Source organism: Actinia tenebrosa, unplaced genomic scaffold (assembly GCF_029948245.1).
Source record: "Actinia tenebrosa isolate PJP-AT-01 unplaced genomic scaffold, QUT_ActTen_1.0 PGA_scaffold2__45_contigs__length_23673736, whole genome shotgun sequence".
Classification (NCBI taxonomy): Eukaryota; Metazoa; Cnidaria; class Anthozoa; order Actiniaria; family Actiniidae; genus Actinia; species Actinia tenebrosa.
In genome coordinates this window covers 9,064,411-9,086,781 of record NW_028292579.1, presented here as the reverse complement: position 1 = coordinate 9,086,781, position 22,371 = coordinate 9,064,411, and the positions used below count along the sequence as shown (strand labels likewise).

The window sequence follows — 22,371 nt, the reverse complement described above, 5'->3', positions numbered from 1 at the left end:
CTGGAATGAGCGGTACATTACTCCCAAGTGGATTTGGTCCATTTATAACAAATAAACTTCCTATATTATCGCTACCCGGTAGCTCAGTTGGTAAGAGCGTCGGTCTGTTGTGCGTGTTGGTCGTGGTACGTTCAAGCCTTGGCCGGACCAACACTCTCAAATAACTGAGGAGAAGGTGCTGCCTTTGTACATACCTGCTAATGGTTAGACCTTCAAGTCTTCTCGGATAAGGACTTAAAACTGTAGGCCCTGTCTCTCAACCCTTCCTAACCTGCAGTAAGATGTAATGGGGGGATCCTGTTGAATTATATTCGTTAAGAGTAGGGGACTGTCTCTCGATTCAACAGTCTTTCCCAATCTGGAGGCATAATACTAACATACTAACAAACCGTTTCCCAGTCTCACGCGACCAACTAGAGCTTCATCCCAAACCAAGCGAAAAATTGAGCTTTCGTGGACGTCAATCAAAAGGGTTTCTATGGCAGCAGGACGTGAATACTCACGTATGAAGCACACGTAAACACAGATGCGAAGGTGCAATTAATCACCGTTCTTTGACCTTACTACGAAAATCCCCGAACTGTGAGATAGGCCTGAGATTTGTTATGAGAGTCATGCCCACTTTTGTATGATTGCCCCACGGGTTTAGAGTGAAGTCATTAGTAGACCCTAATTCCATTGTCTTCTTTTGTGTCTATTTGCCTATTATATTACACGTCGACAATAAAGTATTTTATATTTCACCGTTTCAATGAGTTCACTCTATTAGTATTCTCAAATAGAGAATACTGTCTAACCACAGGGAGCCCACATCAACAATGTTCAGTGTCCTGTGTACGTTGATGCCAGAAATGGTCGTTATTAAACTTTTTCAGTTTAAAACTTAAGAATCCTTAATCATCTAAGATACACGAAAGTCGCAAATTTAATTGGTCATCGCTGCGTTCGTTGCTCGTATTTGCTATATTTATTTATTATGAAGAAGTTAAACAATAACAATATCAAGCATATTTTATTGTCTTTATCAGAATGCGGTGCTGATAAACAGCGGTTTAAATGCGGCAAATTAATAACTAAAACCCCTTAATCTCTCAACTACCTAAGATTCCATCACACCACAAATCTACTTTGGTTTGAAGTTAAAGATGATTTCTAAGTAAAGGATCGTTATTCAATTAAATTAATGTTAACTGACTACGAGCGCACAAAGAAAAAATCGTGCGAGAAAGCTAAAACTAGAAACAGAACGGAAGTAAAAATTTCCACTTCCGTCCCCCTTACCCCTTAATTACCGGGAATTTTATGTAACGCATTATTCAATTGATAGTTCATCAGAAGTTAAAGACAAAACATTAGTTTTTTTACTATCCGCAGTGTATTTGCAATGGATTATTTGTAGAACTTGATTGATTGAAATTGTGAAATTGTCCAAGTATTGTTTACTCACAGTAAAGTCTTACTTTGGGGTTCTTAACGTTTTGATAAGCGGCGCACTTCGCTTTTATCAAGAACGTTCTCCCATGTTTTAATAGAATGTTTGAGGAGCAGGTCATCTGGTAGATCAGACACATCAGTTGCTTCACGATTATCCATGTGCCATTCAAAAAACTCTTTGAGGCTATATACAAAAAAACAAAAAAAAAAACAAAAAAAAACAAAACAGCAATATTAATATATTGAAAACATCATTTGGTTTGTCCCTAAGTAACAAAACAAATTGTATTATCGTTATCGTTATCATTATCGTTATCGTTATCATTTTAGTATCATTATCATTATCATTATCATCATCATCATCATCATTATCATTATCAATATCATTATCATTAGCATTATCATTTTAGTATCATTATCATTATCATTATCATCATCATTATCATTATCATTATCATTATCAATATCATTTTAGTATCATTATCATTATCATTATCATTTTAGTATCATTATCATTATCATTATCATCATCATTATCATTATCATTATCAATATCATTATCATTATCATTATCATTTTAGTATCATTATCATTATCATTATCATTATCATTTTAGTATCATTATCATTATCATTATCATTTTATAATCATTATCATTATCATTATCATTTTAGTATCATTATCATTTTAGTATTATTATCATTATCATTATCATTATCATTTTAGTATCATTATCATTATCATTTTAGTATCATTATCATTATCATTATCATTTTAGTATCATTATCATTATCATTATCATCGTTATCCTTATTGTTATCGTTATCGTTATCGTTATCATCTCCATCATCGTCATCGCATCGTCATTCGTTATCGTCATCGTCATCATCATCGCCATCATCATTATTATTATTATGAACCTGATGTCAAAGTGTTCCTCATTTTCTTTGTTTAGCCTGAATGTTATCATCTCAAGGAGTTCTCCGCAAAACCTACTACAATCAATGTTTCGTAGGAAGAAATTCAGATTAAGCAGTACAGATCTTGGTATTTCCTCCTTGAAGCACTCTTGCACCTCATCAAATGGATCCTAGAACATACATAATATAAACTATCATAACTCATCAGATCTCTTTACCTTGGGCGTATTGTTTTGCCCATTTCAAACCACATGAATATGGATACAACTCGAACGGAATCTTATTTTCAAGAGAATGTCGTGTGTAATGGGAAAAAATTAGACGCATAACTAAGGTAAAGAGGTCTACAGCTGCATTAATGTTTCTTCCTTTGAGCTTTAAAACAAATTTTTATTACAGGTAATGAGTAGTGGTAAATGTGCGCAACGCTAACGATAATATAATGTCATACACAAGGTCATACCTGATGGTCTCGTAGCAAAATCTTTGCTCTCTGGGTTGTAACGAGCTGCCAAAGATGAACGATGTGTTTCAAATGACAACATTGTTCCGCCTGAAAAGAGGTTATAGATAAGTTAACCAGAAATCAATGTAATATACATCATCACCGTAGTCATCAAAAATAAAAAAAATAAATAATGGGAAATAACTGCAGTTCCACAAAGTAGCTCTTCTTCCAATGGATTATCATAATCACTATCATTACTATCATCTTCATTGTCATCATCATCATCACCACCACTATGATCATTGTCACCATCATCATTGCTATCATCACTTTCATTGTCATCACTATCATCTCCATCATCATCATCACCATTATCATCACCACCATCATGATCATCATCACCACCACCATCATCAACATATCACCGCCATCATCATCACCTTCACCACCATCATCATCATCATCATCAACATCATCATAATACCGCCATCATCAACCCCTGCACTATCATCATCATCATCATTGTCATCACCACCAACACCATCCTCATCACCACCATCTATCAACACCATGATCATCATCGCCATCACCACCATAATCATCATCACTGCCATCATAATTGTCATCATCAAGTTTCAAAACAAGACAGAAATCAATCTTAGTAGCTATATTAATAGCTACACTAAATCTTACCCTGTGGCTACTAAGACCCTTTTCACTGGGCATGCACAACACATCATGTAGATATTCACTAATCAACTGTTTAGGACTTCCACCACTTGATGCCAGAAACCCCATAGCTATCTCAAGGGAGTGTTTGACGTCACATACTTCATTTAAGTGGCGTAATTCACTCATGATAGTTCTGGCCAATATGGAAGAAATGTTTTCCTATGGGAAGTCATACATATGTTGCATATTCTTTTAATTGCAATGATAGTAGGCTATATATAGAATATATATAGAATAACAGAATGGAGGCTTGCTTGTCTGGATGAATATGTATTTTATTCCCTATTAAGGAACATTGTGTTGAAATTATGTCTTTCGTGTTATGGCGTGCAAATATATCCGTGAAATAGTACTAACTGATTAGTGCAATTAAAATAGATCGCGAAGGCATTTAACCCGTGCAATAGATATTAGACTAATACACTTTAGTAGACCCTAATTCCATTGTTTTCTTTTGTGTCTATTTGACTATTACACGTTGACTAGTATTTTTTATTTAACGGGTTAAATGCCTTCATTCTAGCACCAATAATGAAACAATTTAGAACAAAAGAAATAGATGTGTTTAGTGCTATTTAGTTTTTGTGCTATTTCAGGAATATATGCATGGTTTGCACTCTACCATCTTACCTGTTCTATCTTGTTTCTTATGGCAGTGAACATATCCGCATCATTGTTTCTGAGGAAAACAAATTTCGGTTCCTGTGAAGACAAAAATAAAATCATCACATCAAAATATGAAAGTATTTTTTTTCCGGCGTTCTGATTGGTTCTGATTGGCTGTTTGAGCGGGCGGTATTTTGTCAACTTATCTGCCCGCGCGCGCGGTCCGGTATCCTTTGCCGCTAAACGACAATACAAAACGATTACAAAAACAAGTTAAAAAAATAAGGGGAAAAAATAAATAAGTTATTTACCGTCCTATAGTCAGTCCGATAGGGAAAAACTGTGCCCTCGGTCTTGAAGATGGATATCGGCCTAACGGCCTCGGTCCGTATATTCAAGACCTCGGGCACAGTTTTTCCCTGTCGGGACCTCCTGGCCGGTAAATAACATATATTTATTCTTTCATTAATGAAAAAAATTCTTGATCTTTCATATTTTTTGTTTCATGAAGCTCACCTCAAACTCAACCAAATGTTTCCCTCGAATGAACCTGTCAATCAGTTGTCTTTGAATGGCTGTCCAATCATACTCGACTAACGTACCTTGACCAACTTCAAGCGAATAATGACAATGTGCTTGTATGAGAGGAAGCAGATCACGATCAGCATCGTACGACACAAGCTGGGAAAACGTCACCTCTGATAGTCTTATCTTGTTATCTTGTCTAAAACATGACAATAGAAGTATGAAATACAGAAGATATGCTGTTACACTAAGCAATGTTCCTTCTTATTTGTCACGCAATATTGTATGGAATTTGCTATATATGAATACGTACCTTGCTTTACCCTCGGTAATGTTGAAATATGTCTCCATGAACTCATTATGGGCAGTGACAAGGTAAAACACAAGTGCGAGGGAACATCGACCCAGACCATCCGTAGAGGGAATGAGGATGGACATGGGACTGTTGTCATCAATTGTCATGCTGCACTCTGTACTTGACAGCTTATAGCGACCTTAAAGATGAACACATGAGAGACCATGGGAACAGGGGAAAAAAATAAAAATAAAATGATGATAATAACAACAATAATACTAATAATGCTTATACCTTACCTCCCTTTCTCTCCCTTCCTCCTTCTCCTTTTACTCTCCCTCCCACCCTCTCTCTCACTCTCTGATCTCCCTCCTTTACTCCTTCTATCTCTTAATCATACCAAAATATAGCAAAATTGAATCTGAAGCACTATTCTTAATTACCTTGTTTGTCCAGACGCGCTCGTACCATCATCCAGGCAGCTTTAAAGCTACCTAAAAGTGTCATAAATTCTTTCTTCTCCAAGGCTGTAAAAACAATTGGTTTAAATAATTGTAATTGCATTTTTAATTTCAATCGCTTTTGCATAAGCAAAGATCCTTTTCCTCTCTGAAGATCTGAGCATGGTTCAGCGGTGTCGCTGCAGATACTTGATACCTTTACACGACACTACTTAGTGGAGATGTTTTTTCATAACTGTTTAAATCTATGGCAGCACTTGCCGTGAAGTGACCATGACTGTCCCATGACTAGGAATCCTGATTGGATTGAATGATGTTCAACAAATGTCAACAAAGCCTTGGCAGTGCCACAAGGTTTCATAATTATCATATGAAATCTACTTTTAACACATTTACTTCTATCATTTTAAATACCTTTCAATTTTATTTCAAAATCTTTGACGGTCATTTCTGATGCATGTTTCTGGTTGATTCGTTGGTAGAATCGATCTGTTAGCAGCTTGTGCAACTTGTTGATATTTGGGAGATAACGAACAACACGAAGACGATACTCCTGGTTAACAATTAAAGTATTAAAGAAATTAATGCATGGTGTATCTTAGATGGAAAATGAAAAATAATGATCATTAAATATTGTGGTGGAGAACACACATAAATAATGATACTAAGGATAAAGACGTTGCTGATGTGAATGTAATGGGGATTATGATGATGGTAACAACGATGATGGTTTTGCTGATGATCATATTCAGTGGTAGTGGCGGTGGCACTGCTTAGTCGATTGTTGATGATGATGCTGATTGGGTGGTGGTGGTGATGGTGTTGATGATGGTGATGGCATGGTGGTGATACTGTACTTGTAGAGTGTACCTCTTTGAAGAAATGCTGCAGTACTTTGCACTTTTGAATCTTTTTATCAGAATTCATCTTTTCTGAGAATCTCTGCTTGGCATGTTCTACAGTAATGGGTGGTCTGTATCGCCAAAAGCATCTGTTCATGGGGCTTAACCGTTCTTCTTCCTCCTCCTCTTCCTGCTCTGTATCAGAGTTGTCCACTTCATAGATCTCTCTCATGAGAGGATCAGTGCCTACACGACTGTCATTCGTCATGGTGTCAAAACAGGCCTGTATTCGTCCATCAAGAGTCTGAATAATTCGACAAAAAGAGTCACCTTAAAATCGAAGTAATTAAAAAGCCCACTTGTCTGCTAACACAATATCCTTCCAGTTATAAGCCCGCCCTCTGGCCCTCTCCCTCCCCCCCGTTAAAAAAGCCCACCTCTGGTATCTTGCGTTTATAACGTAGATAACACACGAAAAATACCTTATAATAGCGATTATATGGTATGTAACGAGGTAACACTGCAAAGATCCTATGTTGACTAGTTAAAGATCACATCATTCTCGTACCCAGACCCCTCTCAGCGAAAAGTCAAAGGCTCTGGTAACAGGTAAAAAAGCCTGAATTTGCTTTAAGGAGGCTGGAAAGTGTTGTGTGCCTCCACACACACTCACAATTATGAACTAAAAAAAATCAATGTATGGCTATAATATAACAGCAAGTAAATCAGGAAAGCCAAAGTTCATAAACCAAAGATCACAGTGAACATGCAAGTTCTACGTCATCGGACCTAGAGCGCGCGCGCGCTCAAGAAAAACCATTTCGACCCTCGGCTTAATTCATGATCAATAGCAGAAAAAACATCTGCTCGTGAATTAAAATAAGCCTTGATAAACTTTGCTCTTAAACTGTTTATTTTTTGTTTATTTGCCATTGCAGTCATTTACTGTAAAATCAGTGAACGGGAAACAGATGATTATACAAAATTATTTTAAACAAATCAAATCGACGATCGATTTGTGTGTTACCAGAGCCTTCAATTTTTCGTTAGAAAGCTGAGAAGGATTTGGGTACGAGAATGAGATCACACCAAAAATAGCTCAGTTACCGAGAGAACAGGTTGTATGAACCTTGAAGTGAATTTCTCTTCCCACTGCCTGCGAGCTCTAGATGAATCAAGAACGCCGGTTCCAAAGTGAAATGCGTAGTCTATGGAGAGAAGAATAGGGCATTGATTAGAAGTATTGATGGCCGGGTGTGTCGGTTTAACACCTTCAAATTTCATTTATCGATACCCTGAAACAACTTCTCACTGATTGAAGTCAGGACACGGTTAACTCACAGATCGAATTAGAATTAGGTTTTGTGGAAGGAGGAAATCCGGAGAAACCATAGAAAAACCTTGGAATCAAGGGATAGACCTAACAAACTCTACTCACATGTGATGCCAAGTCCGGGAATCGAGCCCGAGACCTCAGAGGTGAGAGGCGATTGGATTCCCTGACTAAGCTTACCATGTAACGTGCTTCTTGTGATTTGGGCCAACACCAAGTGCACTGTTAACAAAGCCTCGTCTTCATTACGGTTCAAGGCTGCTGCTAGGCCACGCAAATCACGTGTCAAATGTGCCCAGAGAAACTGGTTCAGTCTTTCAGGCTCTACGGGAGGCGAGAAGATCTGACAGGATTCCTGTCACAAAATACAAAAAAAATCGTGTAATAATATTTTAAAATATACTAAAATATTTAAAAGTATCTTTTAAGCACGATGTGTTGAAAACATTTTTGACGTTTCGTCTGCGCTGTATACAGCTCTATACAGCTGTATAATTTATATGGAACACGAAAACCTCAAGACTACCATATTAAAATATACTTTGTGACCAACGGGAAAGTTGGGTGAAAAAGTATTTTGATTGGTTAAAAATAACCTTTATGCTCTGTGATTGGATAAATACTGTTAAGCATTTCCCAATTTGCTCTTTTCAGAACGATTTCACTGTAGGCTTAGAGCGCTCCTCATTAGCACGAGAGGAATCGTACAATTTGTTGTCTCAAACAAATTGAATTTTGGCGTGGACATTAATCAAAGTTTTGATGGCACTGTAGGAAAGTACGTTCTCAAGGATACTAACTTATTGAATTCATGGATTGACATTGTAGACGACAACTATTTGATTTCCTAATTAGCGTAGGTTATTAATATTCATAAGTTGAAATTATGGGATGTAAGCCGGGACAGGCAGCAAGACGATCGTAATACGTACACCATATGGTATGTCAAGATTATATTTGATTTTCCGTAAGATATAGGCTTTTAATTTGTAACTTTTTATTTCTAGTGAACCTCGTAATTATAAATCTGTCTATTGTGAATGAAATAACTGAAGAACATCAAGATTATCGAGAATTAAATCGCTGATATAATCGACGAGCGTTTTGCGTTGTGTACCCATTACTGAATTAGATGTCCCCACTGAACGAAAGAAGATGTCCGCTACAGACATCCACCAAAACAGTGACACTCAAGGAGATCAATAACCCTACCTGAGGATGTCGGCAGGCTCCTACTAACATTGCTGAATGCATAATCAGGCGAATAAGATGAACGACAGCAGGCGAGAGGTTTCGTCCAGGCTGCACCGCACCCAAAAGTTGATCCATATTGACATTACCAAGAATATGGCCACGATTCGATCGATCCGCGCTGTGCAAAGCAAAAACCAAGATCTCAGTTCTGGCTCTAAGGATTATGGTTCGAAATTAATCCTACCAGTCAAGATACCACTTATACCAGAATCCTTTTGGCAGTTTCTTTGTTGGGCTAATCAACAACATATCTCGTTATTCACGAAGGAAAAAATTCGATCGAAGACTGATTCTGGCAGAAGTGGTGTCATGACTGGTAATAATGAGAATGGCTTATGAGAAGGTTATTGGCATTCCAATTTTAATGGGAACTTTGCAGAACATAATAATATGACTGTTACTGAATGGCAAAAAGATGGATTTTACTTATTTTAAAGGATCGAATTTTAATGGATTGCTAATAATAATGCCATGACAAAAAATGTCTCAGTTCAAAATATGTAATTTTTTCCTTGTGGCATGCTTTTGATCCCAAGAAAAAGACAAGTTCATGCTTGTTTACCAATCAGCAAAGCCTTCCCAAGGAATGTTAATGTGTATCGGCACTTGACTGGCCAATAATGCATACTCGTTTCGGTAAAGACAGTATGTCATGTACTTACTTTTGATCAGTTAATGGTGCATTTCCCTGTAGCAGTTTGTAACCTGTCCCTCCAATATCTGACTTACACTCAGGACAGACCGATTTCTGGTTTGCTTTACCGCACTAAAAAGAGCAAGAATTGGATAAAATTCATAATTCATATTCATAATTGATTTGTAGCACCGATGAGGTTTATAGTTAAACAATATTAAACGTTTTACCAACTTACATCTCCGATAGAGTAGCGATGGCCTTCTGGGCATACTGTTAGCAGAGAAAAGTAAAACAAATCAATACTAAGATAAGAGTTTCACTTGTTAATCTACACCAACTGAGGTACGTACCATGCCACGTGACCTTCTCTGCGAGTCCCATGCTAACATGTTGGAAATCGTCTTCAGGCATTGTTGGAAGGAACGAATTCTATAATACATCAACATCAAGCATCATGAAGCCATGAAGAAATAAAACTCCTGTCTGATGTGCTGTGCGCAGTTATAAAGCATGCATGCAGTGATTGGCAGAAAACGACAGGAGTGTTAGGAAAAGTGCGCGAAGCGAGCGAACAAAGAATAGTAAACGTACGTGTGATTGTTGTGTGCAGTTATAAAGAACACTCAAGAAGGCTTAGTAAAAACATGAGCTGCATACGAATGAAGGAATAGAAAATGTGAGTGCATAGCGTGTTTTCTCACATCGCACGCGCCTTGAACAATGAGAAAGCGATTTTTCTGTTATCTAAAATAAGAAAGTACTAAAATGTAAAGAACTACTCGAAAGAAGCGGTTTCATGCAGGCGGTTGCACTTTGAGGGATGAGTATCAGACGTGTAGTATTTAATAAGGCATGTCCCTCCTTACCTTCATGTAGTCTGGATTCATAAGCAATGACCTCAGAGTACTCGTAACATCGCTGTCGTTTGAGCATTGTAGCACAACCATAGTATGAACAACGAGTTCAGCTAGTTTGATGGTGTCACGTGGCTGAGCTGGTTGAACAGACAGAGCTGTAAATCCCATACCGTGAGAGTTGTCTAGAAGTTGAACGGCCAGTGGACGAGCCTGCAATGTACAACGTTTAGATAAGAGCACTATTTATTTAAACTCAAATTCGTAAAACTATTAACTGTACCTCTTGAGACAGGTGGTCGTCAAAAAATTTGCGTAGTTCTGCATACTCCTGTCAAGTAAAACACTGATAATTTTAACGTAAAATCAAATTTCTTCGTGTTTGAAGGATATCGGTAATGAAGAAAAAAAACCCAGCTATTTTGTTTTCCTCTTATTTATGCAACACGCAGGAAGTAGCGAAAGTACGAAACACTTTTAAGTGATTTCGTCATTTCCTAAGTGCTGCATCACGGAGCGATGTAATATTGAAAAAAACATTTTTTTACAGTCCTTTGCATAACAGGCTGCGCGGGCAAATGGCATCAGCACCGTCCCTCATTCATTAATATAGCACAGTTCTTGACCAATCAGAGCGCACGTAAGGCAGTGACTATATAATTAACATGAGTAATAGTCTTGCCTGGAGTTGTTGTCTTGGTTCGCGGTAAGCACACGTGATTTCTCTGTAAATGGACAGCAGAAAGAAGACGTTCATCTTTGTGTTAGAGCTCATCATATCTGAACCATCGATCTAGATAATACACAAAACATGTATGCAGAATTACCGCAGATCAAAGGAAAACCATTAAGCAAAGTACTGACCTGTGTTAAAGTAGATAATTCGTCTACACTCCCAGACAATAATCCCCTTGCAAGAGCATCCCGAACACTAGTGTATTCCTTATTATGAACTACAAACTGATCGGCATCCAAAGAAGTATCGGTCTACAAACAAAAATAATCGAATGGTTAACTCATAAGGTTTGAGAAAATATATCAATATAATAAATAATACTTTTTATCTTGGAATGCCCCAGGGATCAGTATTGGGTCCACGGGTATTCGCAAAACTCATTAAATAGCTATCTCTATAATAAATCTTTTACATTCCAATTGGATAAGGTCAATTAATATCACTGATAATATCACCTGCTATTTGTTAAAAAAAAAAAAGTAAACAGTAACAAGTATTCCGACCCTAACCTCTCTCTTTTCAAATTCACGAGGAATCAACCAAGACATCTCTGGATCCTGCGTCAAGTCTTTAATAACCGATGCTCCGTATCGCCTTGTCAATTGTTTCATCAAGTACACAAGAGGGGCTTGATCACACATCCCTTGAACAACATTCAAAAGTTTATCAAACTCAGATTTCACTTCAGGTTCTTGCAACTTTTCGTCACTGGCCACATGGCTCTTGAACAGTAGCTCGGCAGTCAGACCCAAGGCGTGGCGCACTCTTGCTATTGCCTCCAGGGCCTCGATACCTAGGGTGTCTGAGTGCTTTACTTTGCGCAATGCGTTACTTCCTTTTGCGATCATTGATGTTGCTAACCCAATCAAGATCGAGGTAGGAAGCTCCCCCTGTGATAATGTTGACGAGGTCGAGTCCTGACAAGAAAAGAAAAGAATCATCATCACCATCAATCGCCATCATCGTTGTCATCATCAACATTAAATTATCATTATCATCATCATCATCTTTATTAACATCAACATCACCACTACCATCACAATCTCCCTCCTCCTCCTCATCGTCATCATCACCACCATCATTGTCATCATTACCATTACCATTATCATCATCTTTATCAACATCACCACCATCACCATCACAATCATCTTCATTATCACCAGTGCATCGTCATCATCATCATCATCCCTATGCTCATCAGTCAAATGATACATTGTCAAGTCATGGTTATTATTACTGGTAACAATCAAAGCGTCATTTCTATTTACTAACCTCAATACAATCCACAACAAGCTGGCATACTCGTGTCACGTGATGTCGATCTGGCGACAGCGCCTGTGCATCAGAGAGATACCGCTGAAGATACTTTCTGACTTCAACTAAACTGAGGATTGATAAAGCAAATGCATGATAAATGCCTGTTATTCCTTGAGGTAATAAAACTAAGTATGATTTGTAACCACAGTACCTGATGGTCAGCAGCTGCTGTAGCAGAAATGACCTCACGATAGGAGTTTTGTCGACCTCAAAATCAGGAAATGGAGAAAAACTCTTTGTGGCTTGCGATGAACTGGTTCCGGTTATGTACCTCATGGATATCTCAAATACTTCCGGGTCCAAAGACTTCCGTTGAGCTTCGCTACCAAAACACAGGAGAGATATGAGCTCCATAAAGAACGAGTTACAGTGATGACGGAACTCATTTACTGCCTGAATTGAGGACCTGTCAAGAGTGGATATACAATATTGGATTCATTACAAAAGAACGAGTGTACGCTTTTCACTCACTTGATAGTTGTGATGATGTTGATGATGGTGTTAGTAATGATGATTATGGTGATGATCGATGATGACGGTGTTCATGTTGCTTGTTGTGATGACAATAATGATGATTATGATAATAATGACGCTGAATAATCTTAATGTATAATTGTCCATTAAACGATCGTTACTTTTTGAAGCTTTTGATGCATTCAAACAGAAAGAGTTCAACTGCTTCAATCGAACTTGCTCTCGAGAAGTCTGTCTTGTCATCCAGAACCTTAAGAGATTAAAAAAATGAATCAATGAAATGAGAACGCATGATAACGCGTCTTTGAATTGTGCTTCATAAAATATTTGAGATATAATGCGCCCACCGATTGGCTGGCTACCGTTTTTATAACAGAGGAAAGAGACACGCTCACGCAAATTCGTTCTAGAATATTTTATAAAAGCAATATAAAACGGCGGCTTATGTCTCTGTACTGTGAAATAAACACTCTGGGGGCAGTAGAAGATAATATAGGTAAGTTGTAGTGCTTGGGAGCGAGGTTATTCCGGGCGAAAGCCCTTGGAATTAAATTCGGAAAAATTAATTTCCGACCTCGCTGGGATTCGAATCCCAGCGAGGTCGGAAATTAATTTTTCCGAATTTAATTCCAAGGGCTTTCGCCCGGAATAACCTCGTTCCCAAGCACTACAACTTACCTATATTATCTTCTACTATTTCATTAGTGCCACGCGGTCCACATACCCTCCTCTTTGCATCATAATTACCGCGACCTAACATCTATTTCACCCCGGCCTGCTCTCAGTCTGACCTCTAGCTCAGCTGGTAGAGCATCGGTAGTACAATTCCGAAGGTCGTGGGTTCGAATCCCAGCGAGGTCGGAAATTAATTTTTCCGAATTTAATTCCAAGGGCTTTCACCCGGAATAACCTCGTTCCCAAGCACTACAACTTACCTATATTATCTTCTACTATTTCATTAGTGCCACGCGGTCCACATACCCTACTCTGGGGGCTGTAGAGCACTTGAGAAGCAAGAGAAACACTCGGCTACGCCACATGTTCCTAAGCTGTCTTCCCTCGTGCTCTACAGCTCCCAGCGTGTTTATGTCACAGTACAAAAACATGCGCGCGTGTTTTACTCCTTAAATAAACACGCCGTGACTGACTGGCAGGGTGGATTAGGATCGTCTCTGACCGTACTACTTTCAAAGCGTTTTCATCGACCATCATAAATGCGCGAAAGGCCATATCTCCCCCTAATATCTTCTTCTTAACCAATCACATCACGCACGTTATCAACCACATCACGCACGTTATCAACCACATCACGCACGTTATCAATCACATCACGCACGTTATCAATTACATCACGCACGTAATCAATCACATCACGCACGTTACCAATCACATCACGCACGTTACCAATCACATCACGCACGTTACCAATCACATCACGCACGTTACCAATCACATCACGCACGTTACCAATCACATCACGCACGTTACCAATCACATCACGCACGTTACCAATCACATCACGCACGTTATAAATCACATCACGCACGTTAACAATCACATCACGCACTTTACCAATCACATCACGCACGCAAGTGCACTGCATGTTCTTGCTGATCGCGTGCTTCGAACACCTTCACATTGATTTTTCTACTTGTTTTCACAGCGATGAACCTCACCTTGCACAACTTGATAATGTTCTCAGGGTCTGGTTTTCTGCCTTTCTTCTTTGAGGGATATACATGTTCGATGAAGAGACGAACAGCTGTTAAACGCTCCCACAGTGGTCTGTAGGAAGCAAAAACAATTAATAAAAACTACCCTTGTTTAGTATAATCAAAGCACCGGACGTTTGAAAATAGTACGTTCTGATTGGCTAAGCTACGTGTGGTCTTTTTTCGGTTTCAGGAAAAACCCGCTTTAAGTTAATTAAAATCTCTTTCATTCATTCATTCATTCATCCATCCATCCATCCCTCCATCCATTCTTTCTTTCTTTCTTTCATTCATTTTGTCATTCTCTAATGATGTCCAACTAGTTTGTTTACTGGAAAACAATTAGTCCTTTTGCGCGCCCATATGAGTTAGTCGTTGATACTCATGCGGAGTGCGTAGAGTATGGGTCACTCTTTACTGACCTACAGCAATCAATGATTCTCATTCTTTTCTCTTCATCTTCCAGTTGGTTTGGTTCGGTGTTATTGAATGTCCTCTCTGCTGTAGCTCTTACAGCAATCACGTCATCACACCATTTTTTTGCTTCACCGGAATTGTTAAAGCTCTTTTCCAGTGGTTCTAGGTTTTCCAAGCACATTTGAAGGGCCATGACATCCAAGATCTACAGAAAATAGCTACATAAGTTCCAAAGTTGCAGGGTTTTTAAGTCTGTTATATTTCTGAACCTTACCGTTTCGTTTTCGTCTAGGGTGAATACATCAAGAAGCTGAGGTACAATACGAGGAATGCATTGTACAAGTTGACTGAAGCAAGCTATTCGATGCTCGATGTAAGAATAAGCCTTGTGAACAAGAGAGATGTTAGGGAACTCGAAATCGTTGTCATGTGAAGCCGATAGGGCATGCTGGTGTTTTGCTTCCACGACTAGAGCTCGTGCAATTAGCTGCAACGAAACAAAATTACGGCATAAGAAAATTTGTTTTTATTAGTCGGATCCGCTTACAGTACCTCTCAATAGCACGCGTGGAATCGTCATCGCAACGACGTAGGATAGAGTGAACGTCAATCAAGGCGTTTTCATGCTATTCCATGTGCACTTGAAACTTTTGTGTTTTTCGACAATATCATAGAAATTGACATCTGCCAAAATCCTAATTTGCCGCAATGGACGACAAATTGTACAATTCCTTTCGTGCTATTGAGAAGTACCGTAACATGTTATCTACCTCGTCTTCTCCTTGCTCCACAGGTTTACAGTTCATGTGTACGAAGTCGTGGATGTATCTCTCCATAGCATCCTGGTTCTTCTCGATGACATGTATCTCATCAGCAATGTCTGAGTGCGCGACAAATCTTTGAAAGCATTCTTGGATGCTGTGTTCATTGGAGTTTTCTAAGAGAAGAAATATCATGATTAAGGACTAAAGACATGCGAGATGTAGACAGGACTAAAGACTAGCGTGCGCATGCGGGTAAGTTGACGAACAAATGGAAAGGTAAAGGCTACCTTACCATAAACATCCTTCAGTTCCAAAAAAATGAAAAAAATACAGCCATCACTTCCCGTAAGGAGCTCTTCCGTAAGGTTCGCTTCACATGCACTACCACTACATTCACTAATGACAAAAAACAACACTCAACTCACATGTTGATTTTTACGGAGGGAGGAAAACCTGAGAATCTGGAGAAAACCCTCGTAGCATAGGAGAGAATAGAGGCAATAGAGCCACATATGTGGCTCAGCAGGGAATCAAACCCGCGCCATAATATTCACAACTAACCTGACACGCTCTTTGCCTGGAGCCAAATACTTTCGATGTTTTCTTTCAACAGCCACGAGAATGGAAGCCGGCATTGAAACCAATGCGAATCTCGTCCAGATGACGTCACGGGCACGTGATTTTTGAGTCGCCTTTCATCATCGTTTGTTAGAAATGAATCATAGTTGAGTTGAGCCAGTTTATCATCTGCAAAGATCTTTAGCCATAGGTCTTTAATCCAGGGTACATCTGTCTGTAGTAATTCTAGATTCCCATCTCTATCCATGTACGCGATCATCTCGGATAGTATTGGAACAACCGCGTTCTGGATTCGACGCCATAATGCTTTCCTGTACGTCCCACATACTTGGAGCTCAGAAGACTCGAGAGATTCTGATGTGGACCAATTTGCTCCTTCTTTTGGGGCCGATGCGTCCTTTTCTTTTAGAAGATGGTGCACACGACGAAGAAGGACATGCGAGAAGGAGTTTTCATCGAGTTCTGCTGATACGAAAACACAATAAAACTTTAACCTTACTAACCAATATCGGTGGGACAAACCTGAAAAACACCGGCAGTAACCACCTTTAGTGCCTACACTCATACTAACCACCTCTCATGATTGTAAAGGATTTTGAGTATACACATAGAAAGGGCGCTATATAAATCATATATGATAATCATAGAGTCTTGATCATCATTCACCTTCACTTTTGTCCTTGTTGAGCAAACTTAACAATATCACAATTCTCTTGGTTGCCCTAGCGACTGTTTGTGGTCCATCTTCAATGCGTCCCGCGGCTGCCTGCACAGACTGCCTTAGCACATCAACAGCATCTAACACTTGTTCCTCTTCATCAGTCTTCGAAAAACACATGTCAATAGATGCTGCAAAGAGGTCACTTAGAGAATGGTCTTTAACGTTTTCAAAGGAAGGGACATAAAAAGAGGGCGTGAAAAGTTCGTCAATGTGAACAGACTCCCATCGTTGCCCCTGGAAACCAACAAAGTTGGGATAGCGACCAAACATCTTGGGAAGCTGAATGATGACAATGATGTGAGTCGGTTCAACATCTTCGTGAATTTCTTCTGTGATTTTGGAACGCTGCTTCAGGAGATGATGTCGAGCACAAGCCAACAAGTTGAATGTCAAATCTTCTGTACTGCACTGGACAATCAAAAGACACTCTCCCCCTCCTTGCTTCGCAAAGAAGTTCCTAGTTAAAAGATACAGGAAGGCCAGTAATAGCAAAATGATGAGCAGTTTGACGTTACTTATAATCAATGGTGGTGTATCGGTCGGCATTCGCCTCTCACCAGGGTTTGTTTCATTAAAATTAAAATTTGAAATGACTGATTTTTAAATACCAACCCTACACTATTACAGAACTGTTGTTCTGTTTGGAATTGTTGCAGTGTGATACAGGATATGGCCTGATGGTGTAGATTAAGCGATCGTCCTATCTCTTTCAGGCTCTGTTCCGAAAGAAGCTTGGAGTGGGTCGACACCTGATGATAATAAAATTGGTACTAAAACTAAATATAACTCCATGACTGACGTCATGACTGTCATGACAAGACTGGCATTACATGACACGACTGACATGACACGACTGACATGACATGACTGACATGACATGATTGACATGACATGATTGACATGACATGATTGACATGAATGCTTGACATGATATGATTGACATGACATGACTGGCATGACATGATTGGCATGACATGACATGATTGACATGACATGATTGACAGGATATGATTGACATGACTGACATGACATGACTGACATGACATGACATGACTGACATGACATGACTGACATGACATGACAGACATGACATGACAGACATGACATGATTGACATATGATTGACATGACAAGACATGACTGACATGACATGACTGACATGATATGACTTACATGAATTACATGACATGACTTACGTGAGTGACATGAGTGACACTAAACGACACGACACGACATAACACTACAAGACATGACTGACTGTGTACTGTCAACGTAGCTCTGCACAAGCCTCTACCATGGTCAAAAATCAATGACATTTGACGGACAATTTAAAACTAATATGCGATCATCTCCTCTATCCATTCAAAAAGCTTTGATTAATTCACGTGACCACTATACCTGGATCAAGAGACCATCTTGGTGATCTGTATTGTCTACACTGGACAGAAACGATGCTAAGCTGGAATGTTGTTGCTGCTTGAAGTACAGATCCCACAGCTTATCTGCTTCGTGTTGTAGTTTACTGTAATGTAACCTGACAATGGCATCTGGTAGACAGCACTGCACAAGCCGTCTCTTGCACTGCATCAGCACCTGCAAAGCAATTGATGTAAAACCAATTAAATAAAACGCGCACCCTTGGTTTTAATGTCCATGGGGTGTTCTTTTCTAGACCACAATAAATCTACAAGGACAAAAGAAGAAGCCAAAATAAATCGAAGAACGAAACTAGCAACAATCTGATGATTACTGAGGGGCTTTTCTTCGTCCACAAAACTAAACTAGCTGAAATGAAGGTTGATTTGTGAGTTGGCCGTGCCTTGATTTTGTCATAGTATAGTAGTTTAATAGCGGAGCTTCCGCGCGGGCTTTCGGCCCGCACGAGCGAAGCACCATACTTAAGAAAAAATGGTAAACCATCGAGTTGATTTTTCATGGCTTGGCTGACGTCACTTCCGTCCGCCCTTACGTACGTACGTCCGTGTACACAAAACAGGAATCCCGCTTGATGTCAAAGCAAAACTATTCACAAATGCGGCTCTCAAATGCACAGAAAAAATCGCTTTAGGACAAGTTATAGACCAAAACAATTAAAAAAAAACTTTCATGTAGTCAAAGATGGATCAAGAAGTGTTGTTCAAGAATTCAGGTGTGCGTTTTTTAGCAAACGATCGTACATATTTTTTTGACAAGCATTTTTCTCGACGAATCGACAAATCAAAGACTTTCTCTCAAAAATTTTTATATTTCTATCGATAAGCTTAATTCATTTTAATGCTGGAGGAAATATAACACAGAGAGCATATTACGACAACAAATATTCGTCCTTTATTTAGCTTTGTGAATCTCTAACAATTCGGTTGTTTTTAACCAACTATCGTATGTTTTTCGTTCAAGAAAAATGCAGTTCGCCTCCTATCACGAGGTCCCATCGGCAAAACAAAGAAGACTTTCATTCAATAATTCTATATCTTTCTACAGATAATTTATTTAATTACTGAATGAAATATAAATTTACACCAAATATTCAACTGTTTGTTAAGCCGTTCGCGAGCAAGTATGATTATAACAATGAGCTTAAATTTGTGTTGTTGAGAGATGTTATTGTATAAAGACCTAGACTTTCACTTTAAAAAGCTAAAAAATATTCAAAAACGTTTACAAACGTCAATTGCTGACAAAGAAACTCGTTATTTTGTATCTTGCATTGCCTTTTACATTATTTTCTATTTTGTCTCAGTTGTTCTTGTCAAGTTTAACTGAATGTAAACTTCGTCTCGTTCTAAAAGACGTAATTACACTAAACCTGACATTGTATTGTATTATCTGTAGTTATCTTTCGTTTTTTGAAGTAAAAGAGATTCAAAGCCTTAATTAAACTGTCGGCCTTGGAAAACTTTGTCGAAGAATCTTCCAAGAACAAAACTAGCCCCTGGGGGTGGTGGTGATTTGTGTACAAAATACCTAAGTGGGAGAGTATACTCACGCAAAAAAAAAAAAAAACAAAAAACAAAAAACGAAAAAACAACAACAACAACAACAACAACGTGATAACTGAAGTAATAGAAAGGCAAAGCGCTGAACAAGTGGAAAGCAACTTCATTCAGTCGACACACTAACAACCAAATCTACCAGGGCAAAACAAAAAAAGAAGGAAAAAAACTATAAGAACATTCAAATTTATTTAGCAGCTAGAAAATTTCATATTATATTGAATTCCATAATATTAGTTTCTTTAGTAGTTTGAATGACTTATTTGTTGCTATCAGTAATATTAGCTTTTTGTTATCAGAGTGCGTATTTCAAAATAAAAAGAGAAATTAGAAGAAAAGGAAGACCGTTTGAATGTTTGTGTGAGCTTGAACAGCCCTCGCAGGCCGTCCACAGATTTAGATCAGCCCAGTGGTTGTTTCAGTGTTCGATCTGTGAGTTAGCCGTGCCTTGACATAGATCAGCCCAGAGGTTATTACAGGGTTTGAACTGTGAGTTAGCCATACCCTGACTTAGATCAGCCCAGAGGTTGTTTCAGGGTTTGAACTGTGAGTTAGCTTTACCCTGAATTAGATCAGCCTAGAGGTTGTTTCAGGGTTTGAACTGTGAGTTAGCTTTGCCCTGAATTAGATCAGCCCAGTGGTTGTTTCAGGGTTCAATCTGTGAGTTAGCTTTGCCCTGAATTAGATCAGCCCAGTGGTTGTTTCAGGGTTCAATCTGTGAGTTAGCTTTGCCCTGAATTAGATCAGCCCAGTGGTTGTTTCAGGGTTTGAACTGTGAGTTAGCTTTGCCCTGATTTAGATTAGCCCAGTGGTTGTTTCAGGGTTTGAACTGTGAGTTAGCCATGCCCTGATTTAGATCAGCCCAGTGGTTGTTTCAGGGTTTGAACTGTGAGTTAGCCATGCCCTGATTTAGATCAGCCCAGTGGTTGTTTCAGGGTTTGAACTGTGAGTTAGCCATGCCCTGATTTAGATCAGGGTGAACGATTACCTCCTCTTCCCATTGATCTTTGTTTCCTTCATCAACTGTTGTTCCATCTTGTCGAAGTTGACTGCAAACTTGCAAGACTACTGTAGGAATGGTGTCGTCATGGTAACCAACAAACGCGTCATCTTCTGTGAATTTCCTGACATAAAAAAAAACGATTATTAGAGGTCTAGCTTTTCTTTTGCACGCTACGTCATCGCCGCCATGTTGGTATTTTGCAACAGATTTCTCAATAGGCTCATTTAGCTTATACCACCAACATGGCCGCCGCGTCTCTGTCTCTTGACTTGAACTCTTGGGTTGATATTTTTACTATCTAAGCATACTACATCAAGCTACAGGCAAACTTTTGACTCAGGATAAATAACTCACTTTTTATTTCTTATGTAGCCTGGTAGTTCGATGCTCGAGAAACGTTGAACCCAACCTTTAAGCGTTGCGACCAATTCCTCTTGTGGTTTTGTGAGGCTTGTGGACCAAAGAAGGAAATGTTTCTCCAGTCTGTTTATCAATGGGATTGGAAACTTTTTGTACACCGTGTCCTTCTCGGCTATTACGATGAGCCTGTGAATAATCATCAAACAAAAAAAAAATTATTAGAGTAGATTCTAGCATCTTCCGCTGGCAACTCTCTAAAAGAAAAGAAGGAAAGAAATTGGGCTTCCTGTGAAATGAGCGAGAGTTGCCTGCGGAGGAGACGAAGAAGAAATCCGCAAAGACTGTGGAGCTGCACGGAGTATGGCGCGGTCACAGTACAGTCTGACAAGATTGTTTGAACCAATCACAGCGCGCGAGATCACTTTTCCAGTCAGTAAAGAATTCTCCATGCGCTAGACAAAACGTTGTTGGTGGTTATTGGAATATTGAGAATCTTAGCCGTCAGTGTAGGTTTACCTGAAGTCCTTGTGTACTCTGCACTTGAGACGGTGTGTTCCTAAGCCAAGGTCAACATAACGGTTGCCTGCGAATTCTATGTAATACTGAAAAAACCAAATGTCATTAGTCACCAACGTTACTCAACCACATATCGAATCTGTGTAATGTATCTTTACCTTATGAAGGCAAGTGTAGACGGGACGCGCTACTAATGCGCCGCAGCCCATGCCGCAGAGGGAATGGGTCTAGCCATTCCAAGGTTGAGGAAAAGATTGGGTCGATTTGGCATTGCAGTGCATTGTGGGACTGTTCAAGGAGACATATTCCCAAAATGGCCGCGTCCCCTAATAACAGCTCCACAAAGCACTGCAAATGCAAATCGACCTATCCTTTTTAATATGAAATGTCTAATACTTAGATCCGCTGTCACAAGTCAATTTCTTGTTGCGCTTTTTCT

General features: G+C 39.1%; 1 protein-coding gene and 1 long non-coding RNA gene across 3 annotated transcripts in view; one reads left to right on the top strand and one right to left on the bottom strand.

Annotated features, from left to right (window-relative positions):
- Positions 1-993: 993 nt before the first annotated feature.
- The window catches only part of LOC116297432 (E3 ubiquitin-protein ligase rnf213-alpha), a 62,372-nt gene continuing 40,994 nt past the window's right edge, over positions 994-22,371 (bottom strand). Inside the window, exons 47-81 of one of the 2 annotated variants that reach the window (XM_089034288.1) lie at positions 21,933-22,018; positions 21,411-21,602; positions 21,042-21,177; positions 18,459-18,653; positions 17,674-17,810; positions 17,007-17,518; positions 16,323-16,805; positions 15,768-15,934; positions 15,272-15,484; positions 15,003-15,202; positions 14,545-14,653; positions 13,030-13,118; positions 12,546-12,800; positions 12,350-12,461; positions 11,587-11,994; positions 11,206-11,328; positions 11,024-11,134; positions 10,625-10,672; positions 10,354-10,554; positions 9,838-9,916; positions 9,723-9,757; positions 9,513-9,616; positions 8,809-8,968; positions 7,777-7,951; positions 7,371-7,471; positions 6,292-6,567; positions 5,836-5,974; positions 5,404-5,487; positions 4,979-5,159; positions 4,657-4,864; positions 4,165-4,236; positions 3,496-3,693; positions 2,818-2,907; positions 2,355-2,524; positions 994-1,618 (exon numbers count right to left, since the gene is read on the bottom strand). In XM_089034288.1, coding sequence (XP_088890414.1) covers positions 1,471-1,618; positions 2,355-2,524; positions 2,818-2,907; positions 3,496-3,693; positions 4,165-4,236; positions 4,657-4,864; positions 4,979-5,159; positions 5,404-5,487; positions 5,836-5,974; positions 6,292-6,567; positions 7,371-7,471; positions 7,777-7,951; positions 8,809-8,968; positions 9,513-9,616; positions 9,723-9,757; positions 9,838-9,916; positions 10,354-10,554; positions 10,625-10,672; positions 11,024-11,134; positions 11,206-11,328; positions 11,587-11,994; positions 12,350-12,461; positions 12,546-12,800; positions 13,030-13,118; positions 14,545-14,653; positions 15,003-15,202; positions 15,272-15,484; positions 15,768-15,934; positions 16,323-16,805; positions 17,007-17,518; positions 17,674-17,810; positions 18,459-18,653; positions 21,042-21,177; positions 21,411-21,602; positions 21,933-22,018 — 5,997 coding nt within the window. In that variant the 3' untranslated portion in view covers positions 994-1,470. The remainder of the gene's footprint in view (positions 1,619-2,354; positions 2,525-2,817; positions 2,908-3,495; positions 3,694-4,164; positions 4,237-4,656; positions 4,865-4,978; positions 5,160-5,403; positions 5,488-5,835; positions 5,975-6,291; positions 6,568-7,370; positions 7,472-7,776; positions 7,952-8,808; positions 8,969-9,512; positions 9,617-9,722; positions 9,758-9,837; positions 9,917-10,353; positions 10,555-10,624; positions 10,673-11,023; positions 11,135-11,205; positions 11,329-11,586; positions 11,995-12,349; positions 12,462-12,545; positions 12,801-13,029; positions 13,119-14,544; positions 14,654-15,002; positions 15,203-15,271; positions 15,485-15,767; positions 15,935-16,322; positions 16,806-17,006; positions 17,519-17,673; positions 17,811-18,458; positions 18,654-21,041; positions 21,178-21,410; positions 21,603-21,932; positions 22,019-22,371) is intronic. The other variant, XM_089034289.1, reaches the window with a different exon arrangement.
- On the top strand, positions 8,425-8,693 carry LOC116297433 (uncharacterized). The gene is made up of 2 exons (XR_004197226.2): positions 8,425-8,536; positions 8,604-8,693. It is a non-coding gene; the product is annotated as an uncharacterized LOC116297433 (long non-coding RNA).